The following is a 26,806-nucleotide window of genomic DNA, read 5'->3' as shown; positions in this document are numbered from 1 at the left end:
TCAATTCATGTAGTTGGTAAAATACCATTTTCTGTAACTGCCTTTTCATTAACCTTCATAAACAGATCAAAGGCAGGCAAGGAAAAGCTAGCACTGGTCAAAAGCAGCAGCAAGAATAGTATTTACTGAATGTAACATACACTGACACAGACACAGCGAGATGACTCAAGAGTCCATTATGTGCAAATTAGGGACATCTAGTGTTTAAACTGCAAAATGCTATCCATACTGCTGTTGACATTAACTGGGCATTCAAGTTGTAGTCTCAGTATTAGTAAACTCAGAGCAACCTCACATAGCCAGATTCCAAGATGCTGCCACTCCGATCAATCAACAAACAGCCTGCTACTTTTACTGTTCATTGAAACATGGTGGTGCAAGAGGGCAGCCTTCATATTCTGCCCTTTCCTCAAGTGCATATAGGAGGCTAATTCTAAGGATAAAAACAAAGTAAACATCTTTTATTTTAATAGTAATTATATCAGATAAACACAGTAGTATATTCACGTTCACGCCAATAAACCCTCCTAAATGTTAGACCCTGGACCTTTATGCCTGATAATGATGTTGACAAATCCACTAATTCCTAACTAAGGTTAGGAAGATTTCAAACTTTACAGATCAGAAAAATACTCATAAGAAGTTTGTTTTGTTAAAGTATGTGGCAGAAGTTTCGGCCCAGCGGAGGTCGGAGTTGCTTAAAGAGTTCGCTAAACAGTTGCAGTGAGCTTTCGGCCACTGGAAAAAAAATCTGTCTCCACTAGTGTTATCTGCGCGGTGGGTTGTGGGTGTGTGAGCGTCGAAGTAAAATGGCGGACTTGGCAAACGAAGGTGAGTAAGTGGCTGTATGAGAAAAACAATGCGGCTTCTGTGGATTATAAACTGGGCATTGTGTTGTCTGGATATTTAATACCCGAAGTGCGGCTTCGTGGCTGCACGTTAGCGGCGAGTTCCGGCGATGTGTTTGCTTTACGTCGTTTGCAATGCTACAGCGTTAGCACGCAGGCTAACAGTGTTAACGATCGGGCTGTGTGTAATACCTGGAACGCATCGAAACGCCCTCGAACGCTGCCTGCCGCTAGCTGGCTTTACCCCTGAACGCTAACACCCGGCTATTTACAGGTAGTGCGATTAACTGTTTGCCTTCCCTGGATTTGTATCAAATCTCGATGGGTCGAAGACCGCGGGGCCGTTGATAAAGCTAAATTTTACATGCAGTATACGTGTGTTTGCCCCATTTAATGTGCTGTTGTTGAAAGTACGACACCCCTTGTTACAACGTAGTCGGTGCTTAGTTACAGGATTGCCTGGCGTTCATTTAGGCGCGTAGAAAGAGAAACCTCAAAAAAGATGCAATGTTTTTCATTATTGCTGCTTTCTGTAGATCTGTCTTGTATTTCGTCCATGGTTGCATGTTATATTATCAAACCGTTAGGTCAGGGGTAATTCGACTAGAATATTGGCGTCCTTGTTTGTGGGGTAAAATGACTCACGCGGGATGGAGCGCATTAGCAAGCTAACTATAGCCAGCCACTGTACCCATGTATTGCAAGCTAATAGGTTTGCCTCTGCGAGCAACCGGCGGCGCTGAGTATTTGCTGGAGTGGGTCAGCTAGTGTAGACGATTACAGAAGCCGGGAGCATCTCGGGCTATTTGAATTTCTGAGGGGAAATATAAGTGTTGCATGTTGAATTTCTTGTATTCGTAATTCTAAGATGTCTTACTGTAAGATGGGCAGTGATACGAAGCTTTAGTTAAATGGGTCGTGCAAAATTTTTATACTTTTAATCGTGAATCATAAACAATCGGTGATAGCCATGACACATTTTTGAAAGGGACGCCTGAGTGTTCGTTCACTTAACGTACCTGGATGAGCGGTGTTGTCATGTTTATGCTTAAAACGTGGATTGAAGATGCTCGACCTGCTCAGTGTAATAGGCCAAAGGCAGACAGAGGGAAACCTTTGTCCGTTTACGTTATAGGATTATATGTCTTAGTTACAGTGTGGAGGTAGATTAATGAAATTACCTGCTGTGAATTCAAATTATACCTGCCCTGGTGACTCCTGTCCTGCTTAAATATGATAGCAGTGTGTAGCAGCAACACATTATTTGCGGGTGAAACGAATGAAATCCTCTTGATTACAAAGGTGTTATTTAAATAGAGTGGTGTAAGAATCAGTGGAAGAGGTAGCTGATTACAAGTCCATTTGCATTTATTTCTTTTCATTTGACATTTTGTATTAAGACTGCACAGTCGTATATGGTGTCACTGCAGCGAAATAAGATGTTAGCCAGCATCAGCTAAATGTCATTTTCCAGATCAACTTGGTGGAAAAAAATAATAATAATTATACAGTCTGTGTAATACAGAACTTTGTCACTTATGGCATTATACTTCTCTACCTGCAAGTTGTTGTGCAGTTATGTAAAGCTTAGTGTGAATAATGTAATAGAATGCTAATTAGTATTGATTCACACACATCACATACTCTTATACATGTATATTCTGTCACTTCTTGTAAGGGGTACCTCAAGGTCATATAATAAGCACCCCTTGTCTTATTATATAGTAATATGATAGCTTTTTACCTAATTTGGTGCTTGGATGACTTGCCTTCATCTTCTCTTTACAGACAAGCCTGCCATAGCACCTCCAGTGTTTGTTTTCCAAAAAGATAAAGCACAGAAGGTAAGTTTGATTTTATTCAAGTGATTATTAATCAAACGTGAAAACAAAGTGACATAATTTTGTAAAACACTTGCACTGACAATACTTGCATTGGCGAACAGTAGGTACATTTCTCTATTATTAGCTGAGCTTTAACAGGGCTGCAATGAATTTTCAAAACACAACAGAGGTTCATCTTGGAGGAAGTTGTGCAAAGGAAAGAGAAAAAGACGGCAGTGATGCAACGTTACAGATGCGAACTGCCAACAACAAAGAAGAGATGTTTACTAAACTGTAAAATACTTTTTGGCTTATGTAGTTTTGATTTGTTTTTGCATTATACAGAGAGAGGTGTGTTTTTTTCACTGATCACATAATATAATCACCTGAACAGCTCCACAAACTACAACCATCAAAACTGTATTACATACTTGGGGCCAATTCCTATCTTAACCCTCAAGCTCAACCCTTAATCTTAACGCCCTCAAAACCAAGTGTTGAGGGTTATTTTGTCACTTAGAAATGGGACACCCCTTAAATGCAGATACGTCTTCAGACTGTGACCGTTTGTCAGTCAAGTTATGGGGTTGTCAGTTAGTTATAAGATGATACTCATACAAATACCACAACCATGGACATATTCAGCTGACAGTTACCACACACCAAGATGCTTATTGGAAAGTAAACGATAGCAAACGATCGCGTGTGCGTAGGCCTGTCGCGATATTCAATAAATCAATTAATCGCACGAATATTAAAATGAGCTCGATAATTTTTCTGGCCGCGATAAATGCCATTTGCATGCTTTTTTGTTTTCCCCGTCTCTCTCTCTCTCTCTCTCGGGTCCTAAAGTGTGTGAAATTTGATGTAGTATGCATGCCAGGTGGCGCTGTGAAGCACTGCCATACAACAACACCAGGGTCGTGTGTATGCGCTGAAACTTCCTTCTACTTCTCTCTAGTAGCGCCGAGTAGCCCACAGTCGAAAACCAAAACATTGACTCTGGGTAATTGCTGAAATGACTCCTGGATAGGTATCAGAGCAGCTAAGGTGACTTGAATGTGCGACTGATGGATTCTAATCCACATGTTTGTTGTTGTTTGTCTGTACTGCACATGGATCTGACTTCAGCGTACAGGAGGATAGCCAGCGTGACGACGCTGAAGTTGGCACCACATTCGTGAGCAGCTCAGAAAACACTTTTGCGTTTTCAACCCTTTAGACGGGAACGCGACAGCGGAGCGTTTTTAAGATTTCCACTCTGGAGGGTGGGTTCATTTTTTTGCGTTTTTAAGCCCCAAAAACGCCGTCCCTGTCTAAACGAAAGGCACATCTGATAAAATATTTTGTCGGTTTCACCTGGGAGCGTTGCCGTGTAAAGCCAGAGTAACGATGAGTGAACCTAGTGCAGCTAACCCATTTTATTTATTGCTTTTGCTTGTTTGTTAATTTATTCTGTTCTAGTGTTAAATATTCTTTAAAAATAAAAGTTTATTTCTCTTTGAAAAGGTGTACCTGCATTATTATACCAGTTGAAAATTATCTCAGCGCAACAATATTATCGATTATCGCAATAATTTCTGAGACAATTTATCGTCCAGCAAAATTTGTTATCGTGACAGGCCTACGTGTGCGCACCGGCCGGCTATTGACAAAAGATCGTAAAATAAAAATAAATGTTACGCAACAATGACGTAAGTAATCCATAATATGGGACTAAACTAAGATAATACAATGGTTTTCATAATTTTTATGTCTCTATTATCAAAGAAAATACTTAATTTGTAGCGTACTCGTTTCGCTGTTTTCGACGCCATATTTGTTACGTGAGAACGCGCAAAGCATTCTTGGTAGCCCTTGCTCCCAAGGGTGGTCTCAGAAAATCTCAATATTGAGGGCGATACAGCCCTTAAACTTGCCTCTCAACTAAATTTTTCTGAGAATCGGGACAGCACTTGCACTAGAGGTAGCACGCATTTTTGAGATTGAGGGTTAAGCAACTAATTGGAATTCACCCTTGTTGCGTTTACAAAAACGGCACCTTTCAACAATAACACTATACCTATGGTTAAGATAGAATTTATAGAACCTTCAATTCAGTGCGTGTAACTTAAATAATACCAAGTTTAATATGTGCTACTGATTAGGGCTGGGAGATATGGCCTCAAATCAATATCATGATATATTGAGCAGCTCACCTTGATAACGATAAATGCAACTGAATTCATTCATTTCTATTAAATCACAGAAGACTTGGAAACACTATGACCTTGTATGATCTCTGACAATGTGGTTCACTTTGAAATAAGTTCGAAGATGCTAGATGACGTCATCACCTAATTTGCATAATTGACCATTTGACTGATATAAGCATGTGCACCGTGACACACAGATATCAGTACTGACGCATAGCAGACATAATATGTATATAATATGTGTGTGTGTGTTATGTCTGATATGTATCAAATGCAGTGATTTATTTTGTGTGAGACTGAGTGAAGAAACATTTACACCGCGCTCTGTAAGCCAGATGTCAGAGACTGACTGCCTGAGCCCTTGATCAAGCATTTGTGTTTTTCTCCCTCGTCTTGTTCGTGTGGTATGTTATAGCACGTCGTATTGTGTGAAGGTGTTAAAACCTGCGGCCGTGAACACATCATTTAAAAACCAGGAAGCGTTGTTGTAAATCAGGCAGCAGGTACAACAAGCTCCCGATGTGGGGTGGACATACGTGTACATTTACGGCTCACATATTAAAAAATGGACGGGTTTAAATCAGACTCGGGCTCGTAATTACAGTCAATGTGTCGGGCCGGGCTAGGCTCGGGTAGGGTCGGGCTTGATTTTTTGGGCCCGATCTAAGCTCTAGCGGGGATCCCGGCAGCACTCGCTGCTTGTTCGGAGGGATACGTGCTTTCACTTTAGAGTTTCCAAACACCACAAAAGTCTCCACTAACACCAAAAGTCGGGAGATTTGTCATGAGTCGCTTTTGTCAAAAAAGTCGCTCGGAGGAGTTGGAAAGTCACCAGATTTAGCGAGAAAGTCGGCAAGTTGGCCAAAGTGCTACCGCACTCGCCACGGTTGTCGCTTCGTCTTTCCTCACTGTCTCTTTGCCTTCTTGTTCGAGAGGGCGTGGAGTCACGTGACTACACACGCTGTACACAGCCGAGTGTGTTAAAGGGACATGAACATACCGGTACCCTGCCTACATACACACACAGCCATAAACAACTTTTATTTTCTTTTTTTTAATTATCGAATATATCGACATGGGTAAAATGACGCCGATGATCATCGTAAGTATCGATAACGATACATTTTCGACATATCGCCCAACTACTACGGATGCAAATCTGTGTTGTTTTTTAAACTTTCTCTTTGTATTAATTTCAATGATGAGGACCTTCTTTTTGGGGGTGAAGAAGAACTAAAATACTTGTGTTTTCTCACAGCGATCTGCAGAGGGCTCAAGTGCAGAGGATGGAGAAGGTAAATTGAATGTCGTTGTTAATGTTTTGCACCCCTGTATAAAAAAGAAATGGAGCTAATATTTTATTATCACTTTTAGATTCAGATAAAGATGAGGCAAGCTATTGCCCCCCAGTGAAAAGGGAAAGGACCTCGTCATTCCCACCCCCACATTCTGGTAAGAGCGTATGGTTGACTAAGTGAAGCATTTGTTTAGTCTTGATTATTTGTGGTGTACACAATGATTTGTATGCTGAGTGCGATGCTTGTCTGCCACTTTGCAGTTCCCAAGAACAATGTATTCATGCCCTCAAGTTTCTGCCAGTCTCCAACTGGGAACTCTGACTCTGAGCCAGGTGAGACCTCTACACCATTTTTAGCTTCTTTCACAAACTGAAGGTTGCATTTTTAGATTACATGCTAGATATAATTTTTGAAGATATTTTCTTAAGAGTGAGTTACAAATAGACTATCTACCCAGTCAAACTAAAACGAGAAATGCAACTGAATTCATCCATTTCTATTAAATCACAGAAGACTTGGAAACACTATGACCTTGTATGATCTCTGACAATGTGGTTCACTTAGAAATTCGGTTAAGCTGGGAAACGAGCTCTGAAAATGTTGGCCACATTTATGATGCCACTATTGTAAGAAGGCCACCACAATATCAGTCAGTTTTCATTTCTGTGTTGTGTGCTGGTGGTTGGCTGTAGATTTGTTGCATTGGTTGTCACTGGAATTGCTTATTAATGATTATAGGGCAGTTGTGGCCCTCATGTATATTTGCTTTTTCCAGATTCATTATTATAAACATTTATGGGGGAATTGTTTTGATAGTCCCTATGAGAGGATGAATGCTTAGCATTTTGTTCAGAATGTTTTATAATGTTCTACAACATTGGGTCAGCTCGATGATCAGTTTAATTTTGAATGTGGCTACAGAACATGTTTGAATCTCAGCTTCAGGTCAGCATACTCTAAATCAGTCACATACATAATTTTATTTGTGCTTTAGATTTGATTGGTAGATTGAGACCAATTTATTTGTCTCTGCCTAAATATTTCACCAGCTCATTTTTGAAATTTGGGGGTTAGGGTTAGTCGTCTTCAAACATAATTATGTCTTAACCATAAATCCAGGTTGATTGGTTCAACGCCTTCAAAGTTATCAGCAATGATGTCATCGAAGCTGAGAAACTCCTCAAAATCACTGCCCTTTGAAATGTTTGCTCGAAGAAATTTCAAAACGATGTCCCGGCTTTAATGTTAGAATTACACAGTGGCGCTCCTGGCATCAATGGTAGAATTACGCAGCCGCGCTCCCGGCTTTAATGGTAGAAATGCGGCAATGCTTTCCCGGCGCCAATGGGTTAAGGACTAAGATTGGATGGTAATTTGAACAGACAGTGTAAAATTAATCTACTAACCACACATCTAACCACTTCAAGTATACTGTATTACATAAAACAAAATAAATTCTTTGTAAAACATCTTTACATAGAAGGTGAAAATCCTGCAAAGTATCTGACAGTTACTGCAGCCTTTTATGTCATTTCCAACCTAATGGATTTGCTGATCTAAACTGGTCTGCTTTAGATTGCTATGTAGTTGTATGCATTAGTGTGTTTAGTTTTAAAAGGTGGTTTATATTTTATTCTTTAGCAGCATTAGGGCCACAATACTACTGCCAGGCCAACAAAGCCCCTGAGACTGAGATACGGTGATAGAAATAGATCAGAGCCCCTTGGAGCCGTTCATGTTATGGCACTGAAGCTGGACCACAACAGAACTCTTGTTTAAAAAAAAAAAAAAAAATCCTGGCTAAAAGCCTGACTGGTAGTGTGGTTTAAAAATGGCAAAGAAAGGAGGAATTTACCCTTTTAAGTTGCTGTGTGACTATTCGATCTTTTTTTAATGTCTGCCTTCTCATGTGCTCAATCTCTCCAGAGGAGAAGCCTGTGGGATTCCGTTTAAAGCCACCAACTCTCATACATGGTCAGGCACCAAGTTCAGGTTGGTGTTTGTTGTTAGAAGTTACCCCAGACCTGCACTCATTTACAGGAACCCTCTCAAAAGATGTAAATCGTACATCTAGACTTGAGCATGTAGACCCAAAACATCTTAATGCATTTAAAAAGTATGAGACAGGACTCGTCTTTTTCAGGTGTCCCAAGTCAGAAACCCAAGGAGCAGCAACGCAGTGTCCTCCGCCCTGCAGTTCTCCAGGCACCACCCTCTAAATCACATTTAGAGTCTAGTGAGTTTGATTGGAGCCACCTGCCCTTATTAGCTGATAAAACATTATTTATTATAATTTAAGCTTTTTTAGCCTTATAATTCATTAAATCGGAATACTGATAACCTGAGTAGTGTGATTTCTAGATGTGTCTTGCAGGGTAAATGTCCTTAGGGATAGTACATATAATGCTTTTCTTTTTGTCTGTGCTCTTAAGATTCCAGTTGTGGAACCAATGGTGTGAAAAAGTCATCGGATGGGCCACTCACGGCCACGTCACTCTTCCTGAACAACACAGAGCACTCGGCTGCCCTCGTCAAGTCACTGGTGAGGCTTGGCCACATCTCTTTTATGACTGACTTGATTTTATAAAGCCCTGCAGGCATTGTAGCCAAAGCAGGACACATTTAAATTATTTTTAATTCTTTCCTTTATATGACAGCCAAAGTCTTATCTCGATGCTCTTCTGTAATGAGGAAGTATTTCACAAGTATTCATAGCAATTTTAGTTACTGTTGAACATCAAATAGATCACTGTAGGTTTTATTTTGCACAGGGTTGAAAAGTAATTGTAAAACTGACACTTGGAAAGACACAGCTGGCTGCAAAAATGAATTTTGCTGTGTGTTTTTTTCCCTCCATTTGCAGAAACATGAAAATAAGGAAGATGAAGCAAGTGGCAACAAAGATGATAGTGGCAGAGAGAAGGAAGCGGATGTAGCCATATCTTTTGTGTTTGGTCAAAATATTAAAGACAGAGCAAAGGTATGTTTGTTTGAATTAGTTGTTCATGTTTATTTTTGTGTGATGATGGAAATCTGCAAGTGCAATATCAGGATTTAATTCATTTTGAGATTGTGAGAAGTTAACACTGAATGAAATTTATTTTTTTAGTTGGAAGAGAACAGTACAGAAGACAAGTCAAAGGATGGTGACTCCCAATCAGAGGGCACTAATTATTTCTTACAGTACATCTCTACCCCAAGGTACTGAACAAGTGCCATCCATTGAGTATTTTTAATAACTCCTTTTCATTCATGATTAACTTCATCAACTCTCAAATTTTTGCTTCTCCCATTTCAGTTCAAATAATTCTGCAAATAGTACAGACAGTGGGGCAAAGTTTGTTTTTGGGCAAAACATGTCTGAAAGAGTTCTGGTGAGTTGTACAGCTTGTTGTATAGACAGCCCTAATGAGTGAGCTTTGTTCAAGTCCTAATGAAATCTGTTGTGTTTTCAGAGCCCACCGAAGGGCGAGTCTTCAAATGAGGAAAATAAAGAGGCTCCAGCTACACCTGTTTCAGAGCCTTCATCACAGGAACCCACCCCAGAGAAGGGTAAGAACTCTGCTCCACCGATTGCTCAAATAATGTTTGGTGTCAAGTGTATGGGTTGACTATTAATAAAAATGTTGCTTCATTTAAGTGACAAATATAAGCCTCAAACAAGCACAAGACACCACTGTCTTCACTCTTGTGGCGTGAGAAAACAGAATCGCGAAACGTCCTTTCTAACTCCCAGTTATTTTTCCAGTCAGCCACATGATAAGAGCTGTTAGTGCTACCAAACTTATTTTTATTAGGGGTGTCAAATTATTGTGTCAATTGTGATTAATTAATTACAGTCATCATTAACGCAGTATATCTTTTAATCGCGTTAATCTCTTCTTTACTGATGTTTCCGCTCCCGGGGCAGCATCAGACGCAGTGACAAAAGCATCATAAAACCATGTCTTACTTTAACAAACACAGACAGGCTGCATACCCACAGAAAGGTCAGAAACTCAGCTAAAAGCTCATATAAACATTCTTATGTTCATCAAACACAGTTAAAACACCGATCGATCAAACCCGCAGGAGTGGAAAAAAACCTGTTACAGTGCACACATTGAAAAGCGGCACCCGAGCGTCAACGTGATTATGTAAACAGCCGAGAATTCACAGATTCTAACGGTACCATTTTTCTCACTCTACGTCCAAGATTCACGGATCCAGCCCCAAAGTAAGAGCAAAACAACAACTGACTTTCAAGAAATACAAGCAGAAATGTTGTCTTACCTTTGCTGTTTATCAAAACAAGTTATTTCCACTGGAACAAAACTGCTTCTAATGAAGAACTACACTTCCCAGCATGCTTTGGGGACAAATCCCAGTCTGATTGATCATTTACTTTGTATTTTTCAACAGTATAATTTTGTTACAGAAAAGAGAGAAATCTTTGGTTATTTATTTATGTTCAAATCTGTTCACAGCGTTCCAAAATATTGTTATTAAATCTTACATTAAGTTGCTATATAAGTAAATGTTGTTTAAATAAAACGTTTTTTAAATAACAAAAAAAAATCGGATGGAATGTATCGAATCATGGGTCAAAAATCGTGAGTTTGTGTATCGTTACAGCCCCAATTACAACCAATGTCATTATGTCGGCTCAAGTGGTCGTGTACAGATATTCTGTGTTCATTTTAGAGCTGAAACGATAAATCGATAAATCGATTGTTAGTGGATTACTAAATTAATCGCCATCTTTTTTGATAATCGATAATCTGTTTGAAGCTTTTTTCATGATTAAAACCAGATTTCTGATTGTTTTAGCTTCTTAAATGTGAATAGTTTCTTTGCTCCACACAGACATTCGAGAACATCATAATTTTCGGGTTGGACCATAGCTGATCAACGTTTTTTAACATTTTCTGAAATTTTATGGACCAAACGATTCATCGATTAGTCGAGAAAATAATTGACAGATTAATCGATTACGAAAATAATCGTTAGTTGCAGCTCTAGTTCATTTTTGACTGTGGCAGTCATTTTAAACCAGTGACGAAGAAAAAATGAGTTTCGCAAGTGCTCTATGCTTAGGCTTTGATAATGTGGATGCAAACAAGTGTTTCTCTTCTGCAATTGGTCTGCAACAACCTTTACAGCACTGGTTTAACCCATTAAGGCCTGAAATGCCTGCAAAAAATGCCTGTAAAACCTAAGTGTGACTTCAGAAAGGACCTCTAAAACCTGAGGTTCAAATTCAGCAATTGTGTTGATGCCTACTAAATGATTGATTTCTCAGCCTCTTTAGCAGATAGGAACAAAATTCAAAAAGTATGTGAGTGCTTACACTTGTGGCTTTCCTGCGAAATTGAGTGTATTTAGATGCACCTTCATGTAAAAGTAAAGTGAACAGCAGTTTAAAAAAAAACACAGCAGAAAATAAAGTAATATCAACTTGTGTTGGTGCCTTGATTTTGCCCAATGGACTGGGAAGAACAAAAGCATGTAATGACTGTAACAGTCTGCTTCACATGTGACAGCGATAGTGCTTACAGCGGTGCGGCATCTGCAGGTAAATCGACTTTCACTCCTGGTGTGTGGTTGAAAACACTCCGCCGATTACGGTGGTAATTCTCCGTCTTCCAGTCACTTTCAAAACCTTAAAACGCATCGTTGTTACTGTTGACCTTGTCGTCTTCAAACGCGTCTTAACCATAAATCCCATTCGATTGGTTTAGCGCCTTCAAAGATATCAGACATAAGCAATAATGCCGTTGAAGCCGAGAAACTCCTCAAAATCACTGCCTTCACAAGAAATTTCAAAACAAGACGAAAACTGACGTATCCGCTTTCCTGACCTCAATGGTAGAAATATGCAACATCGCCCCTGGCTTTAACGGTAGAAATGTGGCAATGCTTTCCCTGCCTAAATGGGTTAACTAAGAATTATTCTTCGAATCCCTCAATCATCATACAGCTCCATCCAGGCTGTTTTTGTGGAGAGTGATCTTTTTGGGTTACAAGGAAAAAAGAATCCATGGTGAAATGGCAGTCTTACAGGCTTTAAGCTAGGATTTTTTTAGAGGGTGTCCCCCCTCGCGCCCCCCCCCCCCAAAAAATTTTTTTTTTGCATTATCATTATGGTGACTCATGAAGTAAGGGCAAGTAACTCAAAATGGAAAGAAACTGAAAAACCGAATTTAATTATTGTGCCAACTTTGTAACATTTATTTTATTTTATTTTTTAATATAACCGCCCCTGCTGACTCTGCTCTTCTCTCTCCTGCATTGTGCGCCACTGTAAGCGGACCCTTCGTATGGATGGAATATATAATTTCTCTGTCCGCAGTTTCATCCCCACATTCATATATGACACATACATAATGATCTTTATGACGAGGATCGATTACAGTCGCGATGAAATACAGGAGATCAGAGTAGTAATCTTAGTAAACTATTGACAGATTCTCAAGAGCGCACTTTTCATTGTTTTTACTCCGTGGTCTCATTCTTTCTTTAGAAGACGCTTTAGTGCTGTAATTAAGGGAATATCAGATGCACCAGATGAGCTGATCTCTTGAGTTAACTTCTCAAAGAGAGAGAAGAGAGTGTCGCGGGGAGTTCATAACCAGCGCTGCGCTGCAGCCAAGTTTCGCTTTTGCGCAAAGACACTTTCCAGTAGGGATGGCACTTTTTTGACGACAAAACGATCGACACGTGCGCACCTCGTCAAAAAAATTAGGAGTAAAAAAAGTCGAAGTGTCACAAACACGTAAAGTTCACGACCACGGAGGTTGAGGAGGCTCCCTGCGCTCTCAGGTGATGGTGCGTGCGCCACCGGCTCGTTCTCTCGAGTGGCTGTGCGTGTCCAAGCGTGTGCGTGCAGTGCGAATGAGGTTGCGCTTAAGTTTACAATGGGGGTGGGGGACATAACACAAGCGCTACACAAATGAAGACGGCATCTCATCCAGTCAAGATCACTGTTCTTCACTCTGGTGGTCACCTAACAAGCGCGCGCTGGCCGTAGTTTTTGCTGCCAGCACGCAGCACCTGTCTATACCCGCGCGCCATCACAACATCGTTTCGGTGTTCTGCCTTAAAGTAGGGCATCTAATTTCTTATTATTTTCAGTACAGGGCGTCCCCAGGATGCCCGGACGCCCTGCTGGCTTTCATATCGACATTTTTGAGACCTTTTCTCACTGTTGTCTTTTTTATCTCACCAGTGAACAGTGTGTCAGAGTCTTTGGAGGAGTCTGCAGCAGCGTACACCAAAGCCACAGCCAAGAAGTGCATCTTAGAGAAAGTTGACGTCAAAACCGGAGAGGAATCGGAAAGCAACGTTTTACAGGTAAATTACATTGTAGGCTCTCTTGATTCAAGATGCACTAAATTAATGAGATGGACACTCTTGAAAGTGCTTGCTTGTCTGCACTTTTCCTTCAGATGCAGTGCAAGTTATATGTTTTTGAAAAAACTGCTCAATCGTGGATAGAAAGAGGTCGAGGTTTGCTGAGGCTGAACGACATGGCATCAACAGACGACGGCTCGCTACAGTCACGTCTAGGTAAACACATCTGTGGAAACTTTGGTGGAAAAATTATCTTGCTGTCTTGTTTTCATAGTGTGGTACATGTATTTTCTGACTGGTTGACTTAGTTTGTAAAATTGATCTTGAATTAAATAGAAAGTTTTTTGGTGTTATAATTTCAATACCTGACATTGAACACAAGGGGGAGTACTTAAGTAGTCTAGACACTGCATTCAACTCATTGTGGTTGGTGTAATGAGAAATGTTTACAGATTAAGTTTTTTTTCTTAATTATAATTTCTTTTTTAACATAAAGCTACTACTAATCGTGTATCATTCATATTTTAAAACATTTTAAGACCAGGGTTTCCCCCAGTGAATTATAAGCCTGGGAGGCCACGTCACACTATCAAGTGCGTCATTATTACAGTTACATTGTTCTTGTCAATAAAGATGTTATATTTAGGGATGCACCGATAATTCGGCAGTCAAAACAGAGCTAGTACACTGTGGAACAGCAACTATTAAACGCTGGAAAGTCTCTGCGCAAAAGCGAAACTTGGCTGCATACAGAGCAAATTATGAACTCCCCACGATATTCACTTCACAGCAGAGAACATTCTCTCTCTTTGAGCAGTTAACTCAAGACATCAGCTCATCTGATACATCTGTTATTCCCTTAATTACAGTGCTAAAGAGTCTTCTATATAAATATTGAGCCCACGGAGTAAAAACGATGATGCGAACGAAGTGCGCTCCGATCTTCAGATTCTGTCACCAAGAGGTCAGAGATGGTAGAGACATGGAGAAAGAACCTGACGTGATAAACTCGCTGGTTGCCGTCAAGTGTGTGGAAAAGTTTCGCCTTTTACAAGCGTGGTGGAGAGCTGGATAAATCAAATGTGATATGTAATTTGTGCCGTGACTCTGTTAAATACACTGGGGGCACAACAAACTTACCTGAAGCGGCGACATGACTTGGATGTTTCTCAAACCCCGTCGAGACAGAGTTATGTTGCTCCCGTTTACGTCAATATGTAAACACTTTTACACACAGAGCTACGCAGACAAGTTCACTCACTTCGTCAGTGCTTATTTTATTGTAAACAAGAACGTATGCACTAGTTGCTTAGTGCCATCTACTGGTAGCAAACGGTATAACACATTTCGGCATACATAAGTTATCTTTTCAGATTTTTGTTAAAGGTTACACTTGTATCAGTTCCAGAGATACCTGTGAACAATCCATTGTCTCTGCTTCAAAGCAGTGTGTCAGCCCATTCAAGCTCTCTCTGATCTCTGTTGTATTTCCTATGTTTCAAAATAAAAGTCACAGCCAGCTTTAATGCTTTAAGTGCAATAACTTGAGAACTACTATGTATTCGGTAGTTTAATTTTCTTCTGCATCGCATCATATCCTATCGTATCACTTTAATTATCACTAATTAAATCATACTGTATCGCACTTTATCGTAATAGGTGGGAGAATCGATTCGTATCACTGGTAAATTTCATGAATGGTTAATGTATCGAATCGTTGACAGTGTATCGAGATGCGTATCGTTTCGCTTCGATGATGAAGATTCCCAACCCTACATGACACTCAAGGTCGCCTTGTTGATTTATTTTACTTTTAAATGTAACCATTGCATGGCTTGGTTTAAGATTCACTGGCCGATTACTTAATTAGTATTTAAGTGAAAAAAATGTATATTATTTATTTAATTTCAAGTGTGTCTTTTTGTAAGACTCTATAGTTGGTGTTTAAGTATTGTAAATTAAGGTCTTACAATAATGCCGTGGGCCGCCGGTGGGCTGCCCGAGAGGTCCTACCACCAGGCTTAGCAGGTTTTCTGAGGGAAACCCTGAAGACGATAGTGTAATTTAATATATTTGTTACCACTTTATTCATGGCAATACATAAATAGCTATAAAATATTGATGCTTAAAATATCCTCAGTTAGGTTGGAGATGACACCTTCTGGGGCTATCAACCTTAAATTGTTTGTGTTTTTGTTACTACTACCTCTAAGATCAAATTTAGGTTGAGAAGATGGTAAAGGTAGTGGTGGCTACTTGGGTCTGTACTTCATTGCTGCTGTTTGTATTTGTGGTGAAATGTTTCAGTGATGAGGACCCAGGGCAGCCTCCGGTTGATCCTCAACACTAAACTTTGGCCCCAGATGCAGGTGGACAAGGCCAGTGAAAAGAGTGTACGAATCACTGCCATGGACACAGAGGACCAGGGAGTCAAGGTTTTCCTAATATCGGTATGTATGTAAAATTCAAAGTTGTAACTGTGCTTTATTAATGGAAATGATTTGCCATGTTGCTTGTTCAGTGGCATGAAGTTGTTTTTTCTTTTGATAATCATCATTTTGCTTAAAGTCAAACCCAAAAATATAATTTGAGTTCAAAATGTGTACAGTCTAGAAAAAGGTTGTCAAAATGGAGGACACATGCGAAGGACAAGAATACTACACTACCAAATCATCGGAAAAGTAGGGCCCTATGAAATCCATTTTTTTCCAAATTCCGTTTTTTCCGTTTAAATTTTTTAGAATTCCGTTTATTCCTTTTTAATTTTTTTTATTCTGTTTTTTTTTTTTACCTTTTATACTTACTTTACCACCATAGAATATGTGCTTTTTGTGTCAGTGAATAAAATGTCCACTGAAATGTAACTTACTTCTTGAATCTTCGGACTTCTCAATTGTTCAATTGTTTTCACTTAAGTTAAAGGTCCCCTATTGTGCAAAATCAACTTTTTAATCTTTTAGTACTTATATTTGGGACTCAGTGGGCCATACCAGTCCCCAAAATGTGAAAAAACAAGACTCAGTCATGTTTTAGTGGTTCCACTTTGTATAGTATAGGCGCTAAAACACGCAATGTTTTAACCTCTCTCGCAATGACGACATAGCAACACATTTCACCGTGAATGTTGGCACACCGCCAGGCAGAGTACTTCACAGCTCCACCGTAGCTCCCCACAAGCTTCACAAGCCCTTTGTTGTTGATCGTGTGTTTAAATTCCTATGCTGGAGGGACACCTTGAAAGCACAAGTTACGTGCCTGCGGTTAGCGAGTGGCGTGTGTGGATCGGTGATATAAGGAGCACGCGTTTGAAAGCACTGCAGAAAGATGTAGATGTTGTCCTACATTTCTTCTCAACCAAAGGCTGCCTTTCTGTCGTGTTTCCAGTTCTCTCCTCGTGTTGTTGATCCACACACGTCAGTCGGAGCCGCAGTAACACTGGTGCGTTCAGGGTCTTTTTCTAGCATGGGAATTTACATACACGCCACCTCAGTAACAACGGCTAAACGGACATTACTATGGGGTATATGGAGCGGGGGTTGTGAGGACGGTGCATGACAATAGGTGATGAGTGGCGACAGTATGGCTGTGGATAGTAAAGGCCACATTATACTTCTCCGACTGCGTAATGCGTTATCCGTCTGCGTCACCACGTAGACCACTCGAGCCTTTATACTTCTGCGTCGTGGTGACGGATAGGTGCTGCAATTTCCTGCCCGATCAGTAGGTGTCGCTGCGCAAGGTTGTTGTGCTTTTGTCTACAGTGAGCAATGGCGTCTGAGGGAGAAAGACTGTTGTTGTTGAAACAGTGGCCGTTTGTCACTTTTCTATGTCCCGGAACGCAGTTTTAAGATAATTTGAGGCGAGAAATTGGCCATTTAGAGTTTAAACATGTGCTGTGTTTGTTAAGATATGACGTATTTATAGTTCGGCAGCGACGAAGTCAGCGGTGTTCAGCTCCGCCGTCTGTGAACGCTCGGAGCGCACTGTGAGCCGGCACAGAGCAGCTTCGCTCGGCCTGTCCTGAGGACCAATCGCAGCTCTTGCCGTCTCCGTTGTCCCTTGACGGAGTGACGGACACTTAAAAAATATTCCGTGCAGCCGGAGACGACGCAGAGACTCTACAACAGGTTCTGGGTCGACGCAGAGGACTCTGCGTAGCCTACGCAGAGCACTTTACGCAGGAGTATAAATTGGGCTTAAGTTAGATCGACACTCCCCTGGAAGCAGTGGATGTGTGTTTACCTGGGTCTCATTCACATGTAAATGACCAGGCACAAAACCGAGCGTTCTGAAAAAGGCTGTTTTGGCAGAGTTATTGAACTGCTATTGTGCTTCATCCTTATGATATTTTGACTAAAGCATGACACAGACATGTTAATTAGGGCACCAGGACCTAGTTTAACTTGGTTTAATAGGGTATAATATGGGACCTTTAAATCCTAATTAAGTAAATGCCAGTGAATCTTAAAACAAGCCATGCAATGCTGGTCACATTTAAAAAAAGTAAAATAATTAACATAAATAAAAAAGTGGTAGTGCCCCCTCATCTGGTGCAGACAGATTTCTGCGCACCGCCCCTGCGCTGTACTGTTCTCCCTCTCCTGCGCCTTCCGCTTCTCTGTATGCAGACTGTATAATTTCTCTTCACGCAATATTACCCCTACAACTCTGCAATTAAGGGAATAACAGATGCATCAGATGAGCTGATGTCTTTAGTTAACTGTTCAAAGTTAAAGAATGTTCTCTGCTGTGTGAATGTCACGGGGAGTTCATAAGTTTCACTTTTGCGCAAAGAGACTTTCCAGCATTTAATAGGCGATGTTCCACAGTTTACTCGCCGTGTTTCGGCCGCCGAATTATCGGTGCATTCCTAAATATAACATCTTTATTGACAATAACAATATAACCTTAATAATGGCGTATTTGATGGTGTGACTTGAGTTTCAATCGGCACCTGGACAAGAGGACGTGTAATTTATTGTGTACCGCTACCATTTTCACTACATTTTTTGATGGGTTGTCGAATTTGTCTGTTTCCGTTTGCATACTTGGCCACTTAACAGATCCCGGCAACTTTTTTTTTTCTTTTTTAAAAAAGGAACAAGTGACTTACTGTCATAATACTTTACGAGAAGGAAATGCATCTTGAATCAAGAGCGTCTACTATGTAATAGTAATAGTAACGCTCATGAGAGACCTAACAATATAACAAATGTTATATTTAACTTGCATAGCCCTTTATCCCACATTGTAAACAAAAACAAATTGAAAACATTTTATTATGAACATAAATACAAACTTTTATAATTGCAGGGAGCGAAATAATAAATGCACTTCATATGAGCCCAACAATCTTATCTATGAAATAAATTTACAAATACTAAGTACATTTTTCAGACTGACTGGCTACAGTCCTTATCAGTTGGTCTTTGGACAGACCCCCAGTATGCCTTCAGTGCTCATTGACAAATCCCCAGCACTAGAGGGCACCACAAGTGAATGAGTGACAAAACAAGTCACCACACACATCAAGCAAGGCTTTTACTGAAGCACAATGTTCAGAAAGGATCACAAGAGCATTGAGGAAACTAAGGAGAAATATGAATTTGGAGACAAAGTGTATGATAAAGTGGACTATCCAGAATGGAAAGGATCGTTTCACAAAGCAGGTTTAGTGAAAACTCTGAGTCTGTTGACCCTGAAATGAGGGAAACTCTTGATTTTTTTACGTTTCACAAAGGGAGGTAACTCAAACCAGAAAAAGAGGGGTAACTCTAGCCTGTTTCACAGAGAGAGGTAACTTAAGCTCTCGGTCAGTTACCATGGTAACATGCTCTGGACCAGGTTTTTCTCAACAAACCTTGAGTTTCTCTCCGTCTCCACCCTCTTTCAGCCACACACGGTATTTGATTTCCTCATTCATTCAGTCAGTAGGCGAGTTTTGGCGTAGTATAGTTCTGCCGTCTGTTTTGCTGGCTACATTAGAAGTGGCGACTATTTTCACTACCATGGCATGTCCCTTTGACAATGATCCCGTGGATGCAGGTACAGCATCACTGCGCAGAGAATTCAATATTCACCGGAAGATGATTTTCAGACCGCGCATAGATGTTTTTGCATTTCCAGACACTTATCTTTGTGAATGTTGGAAATGTCCTTACATTTCCAAAATTACCAACCGCAGTCATGCTCTCACATCCCAGCAGAAATCGTTTTTTGCGCTGCGTTTTTTGCAAATGGGAGTTTTTTATTGAACGTCGGAGATGCAGAGCACTTGAGCGTGATATAAATAAGTAAGTCATTTAAACAGCCACTTCATTTACTTTACAATGTAAAACATGATCAAAATGAGGTACCCCCATGAGATAATGGCATGGTCTTACCCGCCGTCGGATTGCACCTAAATCAAATAAATTAATAGGCTACCACCCAAGAAGTTTCCCGCTGTAATATTATTGTGATTGCAAAAGGACTACATTTAAACTTTCGCATTGACCCGAGCAGCAATGTTCCCCCACACCGTCTCCCTCTCTTTTGCTGCTGCAGTGGTGTTACACTTCCTTCGAAAAATTATGCTCAGACTCACTGTATGTGCATATTAATATTTCCAACTCCAATGGGTGAAGAACGTCACCCTCCGTTTCTCGGTTGCCATTGTGACTCGTCAAATCGGGGCTCCATTGATGCAGCCTTTTTATACTTGTGGTGCACACGCTTAACTTCAGGTGAAACTACTCAGAGTTGATCAAACTAACCATACCAGCTGTTGTGGAACCGAAAACTCAGTTTCCTATCTCAGAGTAGATCAACTTGGAGTTCAGGGTTAGACTCAGGTTTGTTGAACCTGCTTTGTGAAATGGACCCCAGGAGTCATCATTGTCAAGATGGCCCAGTGTTTGTCAGAATTGTGATGTGTTAAAAGTACTCTACCTCGGGTTTAAGAAGTGAAATACAGTCGATGTATATCAGGATATTGACAGTGATGAGACATGACGAACACAACAAGCACAGACAGGAGTTGGCAGAGTGAACTGGGGGTAATGCGGGTGAGATTTCGGTCTGTAACAGCATAGCTGATGAGAGCTTCGTTGAGGAGAGTTTTCAATCGGCTGGTTTGTAGCAACTAGGAGGTTTTTGTCCATAAAAACAAGTCGGTGTATGCAAGTTGACCTCCATAACTTGCATGTATTTGCGATAGGACCACTCTGTGAGCTTTAATTACAAAAGATGTTTCATTTGACTTAGCAAAAACATGAAGAGACAAAGAACTGTATTTGAGGTCAAAAATGAGGGACAGAACTACATCCCTACTAGATGGGTGTGCACCCTAAAAGAAACAGTCACTGGGTTAGTACTAAAAGCATGGCTTGTGGCTAGAGGTTTTGAGTAGTTAGAAGTGACAGACCAGTTGTGAAAAGGATTTTATGTCTATGGACATAAAATCTGCTTTTCTGCAAGGAATGCATCTTTCAAGTGGCATTGACATCAATACACCTTTTGAGACTCAAAAAGATGGTGGTTTACAGAAGCTCAAAAATGTGTGTATGGTCTGGCAGATGCCTCACACCATACTGGTACAGCAGAGTGAAGGAGATGGTGCTGGCAAAGGGAGGAAAAAATGTCACACCCAGCTGTTTTCTATTGGCGGGATCAGAACTGTAAGTTCTCGCCTGCCATGTGGATGATTTCATATGGTGATTCACACGAAGTTTCTCAACAATTGTTAATACCTCAGCTCCAATCTGCATTCCAAGTTACAGAACATTTCTGTTATGTGGGAATAGACAAAGTGCAAATACATCAGGAAAATGACATCCAATACATGCAGCCCATATCTTTCACAACCTGTTGTGTATGACTCCGGTCCGATGTAGGTCAAAGTCTATGGGTTGTCAGCCTAAGCAGACCTGATGTGTTCATTGATACCAGCAACTTTGCATCAAGCATCACATATTATGATTCTGGTTATTGTTAAGGAGCAGAAAGACAGAAGCAGGCTATTAATGTTACTTATGTCTTAGTGACTGTTTGTTTGTTTGTCCATTTGCATTGTTTGCAAGACCATAAGTTTGATTAGTTACATTAGGAAAAGTTTGTGTTTGTCACAATGAAAGTTTATCCTATTAATGTGACAATATGACCACCAGTTGATTAAAGGGGGCACATTCATTGTGGAGGGATAAGATGTGATGTCATTGCAGTGAACATTAGGGCTGTAACGATATGCGTATCAAAATCGAATTTCCGACACTCGGAGCCACGAACCTGTCTCGCGGTGTGAGAAAAACAGAATCGCCAAACGCTCTTTCTAACTCCCAGTTATTTTTCCAGTCAGCCACATGATATGAGCCGTTAGTGCTACCAATCTTACGAAACACAGTTAAAACACCAATGGATCAAACCCGCAGGAATGGGAAAAAAAAAACGCGCCGGGGCGTCAGCGTGATCATGTAAACAGCGGAGAACTCACAGATTCCAGCGGTAACATTCTTATCACTCTACGGCCAAGATTCACGGATCCAGGCCCTAAATGAGAGCAAAACAACTGACTTTCAAGAAATACAAGCGGAAATGTTGTCTTACCTTTGCTGTTTATCAAAACAATTTATTTCCACTGGAACAAAACTGCTTCTCATGAAGAACCACACTTCCCAGCATGCTTTGGGGACAAATCCCAGTCTGATTGATCATTTACTTTGTATTTTTCAACAGTATTGTTTTGTTACAGAAAAGAGAGAACTCTGGTTATTTATTTATGTTCAAATCTGTTCACAGTGTTCCAAAATATTTGTTATTAAATGTTACATTAAGTTGTAACCGTGGGTCAAAAATCGTGATACAAATCGAATTGTGAGTTTGTGTATCGTTACAGCCCTAGTGAACATGGCAGTTACCAATAAAAATGTGTACCGGTTGCTTGCATGAATATATGATGTCAATTTCCTCCAGTGAAAAGTTGTTCTTAACAGTTTAGTCATGTTTTAAACAGAAATACTGCTCTCTCACACCCAACACATGCCACAGTTTGCTTCATGATTCTATCTGTTAAAAGGAAGCTTGTCCTTGCCACTGTCACCAAGTGCTTCCTCATGGTTTTTGGGAAACGATACAGATTACAGTCTCGACGTGAATTATATGAAAGATGCTCTCTGGTTCTGGTACGATATAAATACAGTTATTGACAACTCCTGTTGTTTGGTGAAAGTCTGTTAATGAGATTCAAAACTTCTTACAAGAATACATTAAAACCTTTCCAGAAGCACAAACATCATTATCCCTCTGAAAAAGGAGGTTGTGTTTTCTATTTAACTGTTTGATGAAGAAGGGTTACAAAAATAATTTGAGAACCCTTTGCATACTTGGTGGATGGGCCAGTACAGAACAGAAGATATTACATTCTGGTGCTGATCCAGTAAAAAGAGCAAATGCCAGAACTTTTATTCACTTGACATTGCAAAATGGGGCTTTTTCGTTTTCCTGAATAAAAAATAATCTCAACATAAATCTCAATGTTATGAGCTACTTATGTGTACATCTCTCTTTTGGTCAGGTGATAATAATAATAATAATAATAATGCATTTTATTTGGAGGTGCCTTTCATGACAAACGAGGTCACCTTACAACAACAAAATAATAATAACAATAATAACATCAATGGGTAGAGGGTTGGAGTTAGAGGGAGTAGGCCTGTTTAATGGTATGCACTTCACTGAGTGCCATTCGAGATTTCTCCTCTTCCCCTGTGTGGCTGACTCTTCTGTACCCGTCTCTCTTTCTTAGGGTAGCTCTAAGGACGTCGGTCAGTTGGCTGCAGCGTTGCATCACCGCATCTTGGCCCTGAAGAGCAGAGTGGAGCAGGAGCCTGAGGCACCACCAACAGCCATCCCTGAGGCCAAGATACCACAGTCCAACGAAGACGACAGTGACGAGGAAGGCAATGCTTCTGCTTCTGCCTCAACTCCTGCTACAAGTCAGTGATTTTTATCTCCTTGTTCAAAGTGTCTCTCCTCTGGTTTTATTTTTAAATCATACAAACGTTATGATTGATTGGTTGTTACATTAGTGCTGCCCTAGATTAGGTATACTTATGTCGCCTTGCCTACCTTGTGCTTTTTTGGTACCTGTTCTGGGGAGGTTCCAAGTGAGCTGAGCCTATAATCACTGACTGATTAGCAGAAAGTGTCATCACTGAAACTGTAGATCAGTGTTAACATTTAGTAAGGAAATTTCTAAAGATGTTATGATTTAACAGAGGAGTCTGGTGTAAGCCAGTGATCGTGCGTCAAATCATAACCAGTTCAGCTGTATTTCAGTTCTGTGACTGTCAGACGGAGCCTGTGCTCCAATCATGCAGGAAGTACTGAACAATTCCGTGAACAGATCTTTTTAATTACCTGATTCTAATGATTCAGTTTCACTGAAAGCAACTGCTTTGTCCATCACTAGTTTGTTTTTGTTTCATGTAGACCAGCAGGTCCGTGCACCTGTGCTATATCGACTCGCCCGCGTTGAGGAGGTTCTATGAAGTCATGAAAACTGACTTGTCCGATACTTATTCGAGAAGACTTGAGTCAAGTAGAGCTGAGTAATGCTAGAACTTTATAATGGAAAAGTGTCATTAGTTACACCTTTCCTATGCACTAGGGATGCACCGATTGCCATTTTTGGGGCCGATTTCCGATTTTTCAAGAAGTTTGACCTACCGATACCGATTTTAGCCGATTTAAAAAAAAATTAAACCACTTTACAGCATACAGAGAGATATATATTTTTGCATAATCTTTAATAGAACATTTTAACATAGAAATACAATCAGTTCACATCCAATATCCAACTAAAAATACAAAAACTAATCACTACCTGTATGTGTAGTTTATTTAAGTTTAGACATATTTCACAACATAGTACCTACACACAAATAAGTAAATGAACTGATGACCAAGAGCGCACATCTCTCTCTCTCTCTCGCTCTCTCTCTCTCTCTCTCTCTCTCTCTCTCTCTCACTCTCTCTCTCCCCCGCCCGTGCCAAAAATGCCTCTCTCTCTCTCCTCACACAGGTTTAAATGACAAACAAACAAATGCTGATCAAAAGTTTTCTGCAAGTGATTTAAGGTCCTGACACTTGTCCCAAATATGACAGGCTTCGTTCAGTGATTGAAACAAATATATAAACATTAATGAAACGTTTACGTACAGAGCGCTCACTCGCATGTTGTGTAATCAAATACACCGGCATGGCCCTATATTAAAAATTCATATCATAACTGAAAAAAAAAACAATATTCGGTGTGAACCGGTATACCGCCCAGCCCTACACTCTACTACATGTGCGTTGCTGATGCTGCGCGATGCGGGTGCATTTTGATCGGCTTATTAAAATCGTAATATTCTGACTGATCGGCTGGTCGCCGATTTCGGCCGATCACGTGAAAATCGGCTGATTCCGATCACTGGCCGATTAATCGGTGCATCCCTACTATGCACATCAGTGAAATAATTACATACCAGAAATAATGTTGTTGTTCCTCTTTGCATGAAAGGCTTCTGCTTAAAACTGCGAAACACATGTTCTGGTTCAGGCTTCTGTAGAAAGATGGCCGTGCAAGATGGTGGCCTCTTTAAAGCAAGACCCTTGCCTAAAGTACACCTAACAGGCACATAAAACAAATTATTTTACATCAATTGTACACTTAAACCAACATACTTAAGGGTAGTAATTTAATTCTCTTGAATGCTGCAAACTGGATCTTTTTAATATATCCAGGGCATTTGCCCACAGACATACATTATGTCAACATGCTGTCAATTTGTTCCTGCAGGTAACTCAGAGGGAGGGGAGAGCCAGGCAGCAGGAAGCACATAGCGTCACAAATGGACAGCCTGCTAAGATGCTGAAGTTAAGGCTTTTTGCTGTGGGCATCTCCATGGACACCCCTTGACCAACATGGGTCCTCCAGACCAGTACTTTTGGATATTAGAAGTCTAGCTCCAGGAAATAACCCCCTGTGCCGGAGTGTCTCACCCAACTTGTGCAGTTCATCTTCTCTGCATTCAGCGTAATATCTGGAGTCGTTATTTTTTCGCCCTCCCTCTCCCGTTTTGTGTTTTTATTTTTTGAGTATTTTTTCCCTCTTCCCCATAGCAAAGATGAAGACTTCAAAGCTTTGGTTTGGGACTTTTCTGCTCATCATATTGATGAGCATAAGGGTGTTTTCCTCTACATTTTAAAGTATGGCAAATGTTAAGACTGCAGTTTGTACTTTGGGACCTTTTTACTCACTCTACAGCCGTAAATCTGGATACCACACATCCAGAGGAGCTTCATTCAGCGTATTTGACTAGTCATCAGTCAGTTGTTCCTACATCAAGTCTCCTACCCTTCCAACCCTTTCCCTCATTCCAACATTTCAACCAGTCTGTGCGTTAAGTTTTGGAAAATGTAATTTATTTTGGGCTGTCATTTTCTTTCATTTTCATCAGGCATCAACAAGTGGGCTGTTTGTAATCACCAGCCATGGCCTCTCAAGTTGTCATTAATAACCGTTTCTTATATTTCCAATTGACCTATATTATAGTGATAAAATCCTGAATCAATGCCATTTCTGCTAATGTGTGTGAACAAGGAAGACAAAAGGGCAGAAGGAATCACCTCAATTTTATTTTATTTAAATTAATAAAATGAGTTAGTCATTCACCTTCAGGGCTTTTGTTTTTTTTATATATTTTGTTTTCAATCAAATTTACTCATCAGTCTACATTCTGCATGTAACTGTTTTTTTTTCTGTTTTCTTTTCAGAGTCCCAAGAATTAATTGTGTTGATACATTTTTATTATTTTGGAAACATACAATAACGTTTAATGAAGATACACTTGGAAATTCTTTTGGAATGAAGACTTCATGTGTAGAAACATTGAGTGAAACTGTAATACCCTTTTGAATGTCATGTACATTTGAATATATCATCATTTAGTAGCGCGCCATGTTTTCTCATCTCCACCTGCCCCCCCCTTTACAAAATAAACAATTTTGGACTGACATCTGTGCTTTTAATTTTTCATGAAGCTTGATTATATGTTTACGTTCCTTACTTGCACAAACCAATTAGTGGAGTATGTGAACACGGACAGTCACATGTGGCTGTGTTGAATTATTCTACAGGAGCATGAACAGTCAAAAGAAATACCAGATGTCAACCTTGAACATGGACTGAGTGATTCAACCGTTATGTTTGTCACATCTGATCCACGCGTTTGACATATGTTGTGCTCTGCACTGAGCAGGATGCATAAACAAGTGCTTATATACAC

The 26,806-nt window shown here is 40.2% G+C and overlaps 1 protein-coding gene across 2 annotated transcripts; it reads left to right on the top strand.

Annotated features, from left to right (window-relative positions):
• Window positions 1-777: 777 nt before the first annotated feature.
• ranbp3b (RAN binding protein 3b) lies at window positions 778-26,490 on the top strand (the record flags this gene model as incomplete). Of its 2 annotated transcripts, XM_083907525.1 has the most annotated exons (17): window positions 778-831; window positions 2,637-2,692; window positions 6,125-6,161; window positions 6,241-6,318; window positions 6,425-6,496; window positions 8,091-8,156; window positions 8,308-8,400; window positions 8,597-8,706; window positions 9,028-9,144; window positions 9,274-9,365; window positions 9,463-9,538; window positions 9,620-9,716; window positions 13,372-13,496; window positions 13,592-13,712; window positions 15,804-15,946; window positions 23,278-23,467; window positions 25,318-26,490. In XM_083907525.1, 17 exons carry the CDS (start codon window positions 810-812, stop codon window positions 25,359-25,361), a joined length of 1,539 nt encoding a protein of 512 aa, XP_083763651.1. In that variant the 3' UTR covers window positions 25,362-26,490. The 2 variants fall into 2 exon arrangements, with proteins under 2 accessions (XP_083763651.1, XP_083763650.1); XM_083907524.1 differs by lacking the exon at window positions 778-831 and having other exon boundaries at window positions 2,609-2,692.
• Between the last annotated feature and the right edge of the window lie 316 nt (window positions 26,491-26,806).

Source organism: Microchirus variegatus (assembly GCF_963457635.1).
Source record: "Microchirus variegatus genome assembly, chromosome: 21".
NCBI lineage: Eukaryota > Metazoa > Chordata > Actinopteri > Pleuronectiformes > Soleidae > Microchirus > Microchirus variegatus.
The sequence above is the reverse complement of the archived record's forward strand: the minus strand, read 5'-3'. Positions and strand labels throughout refer to the sequence as shown.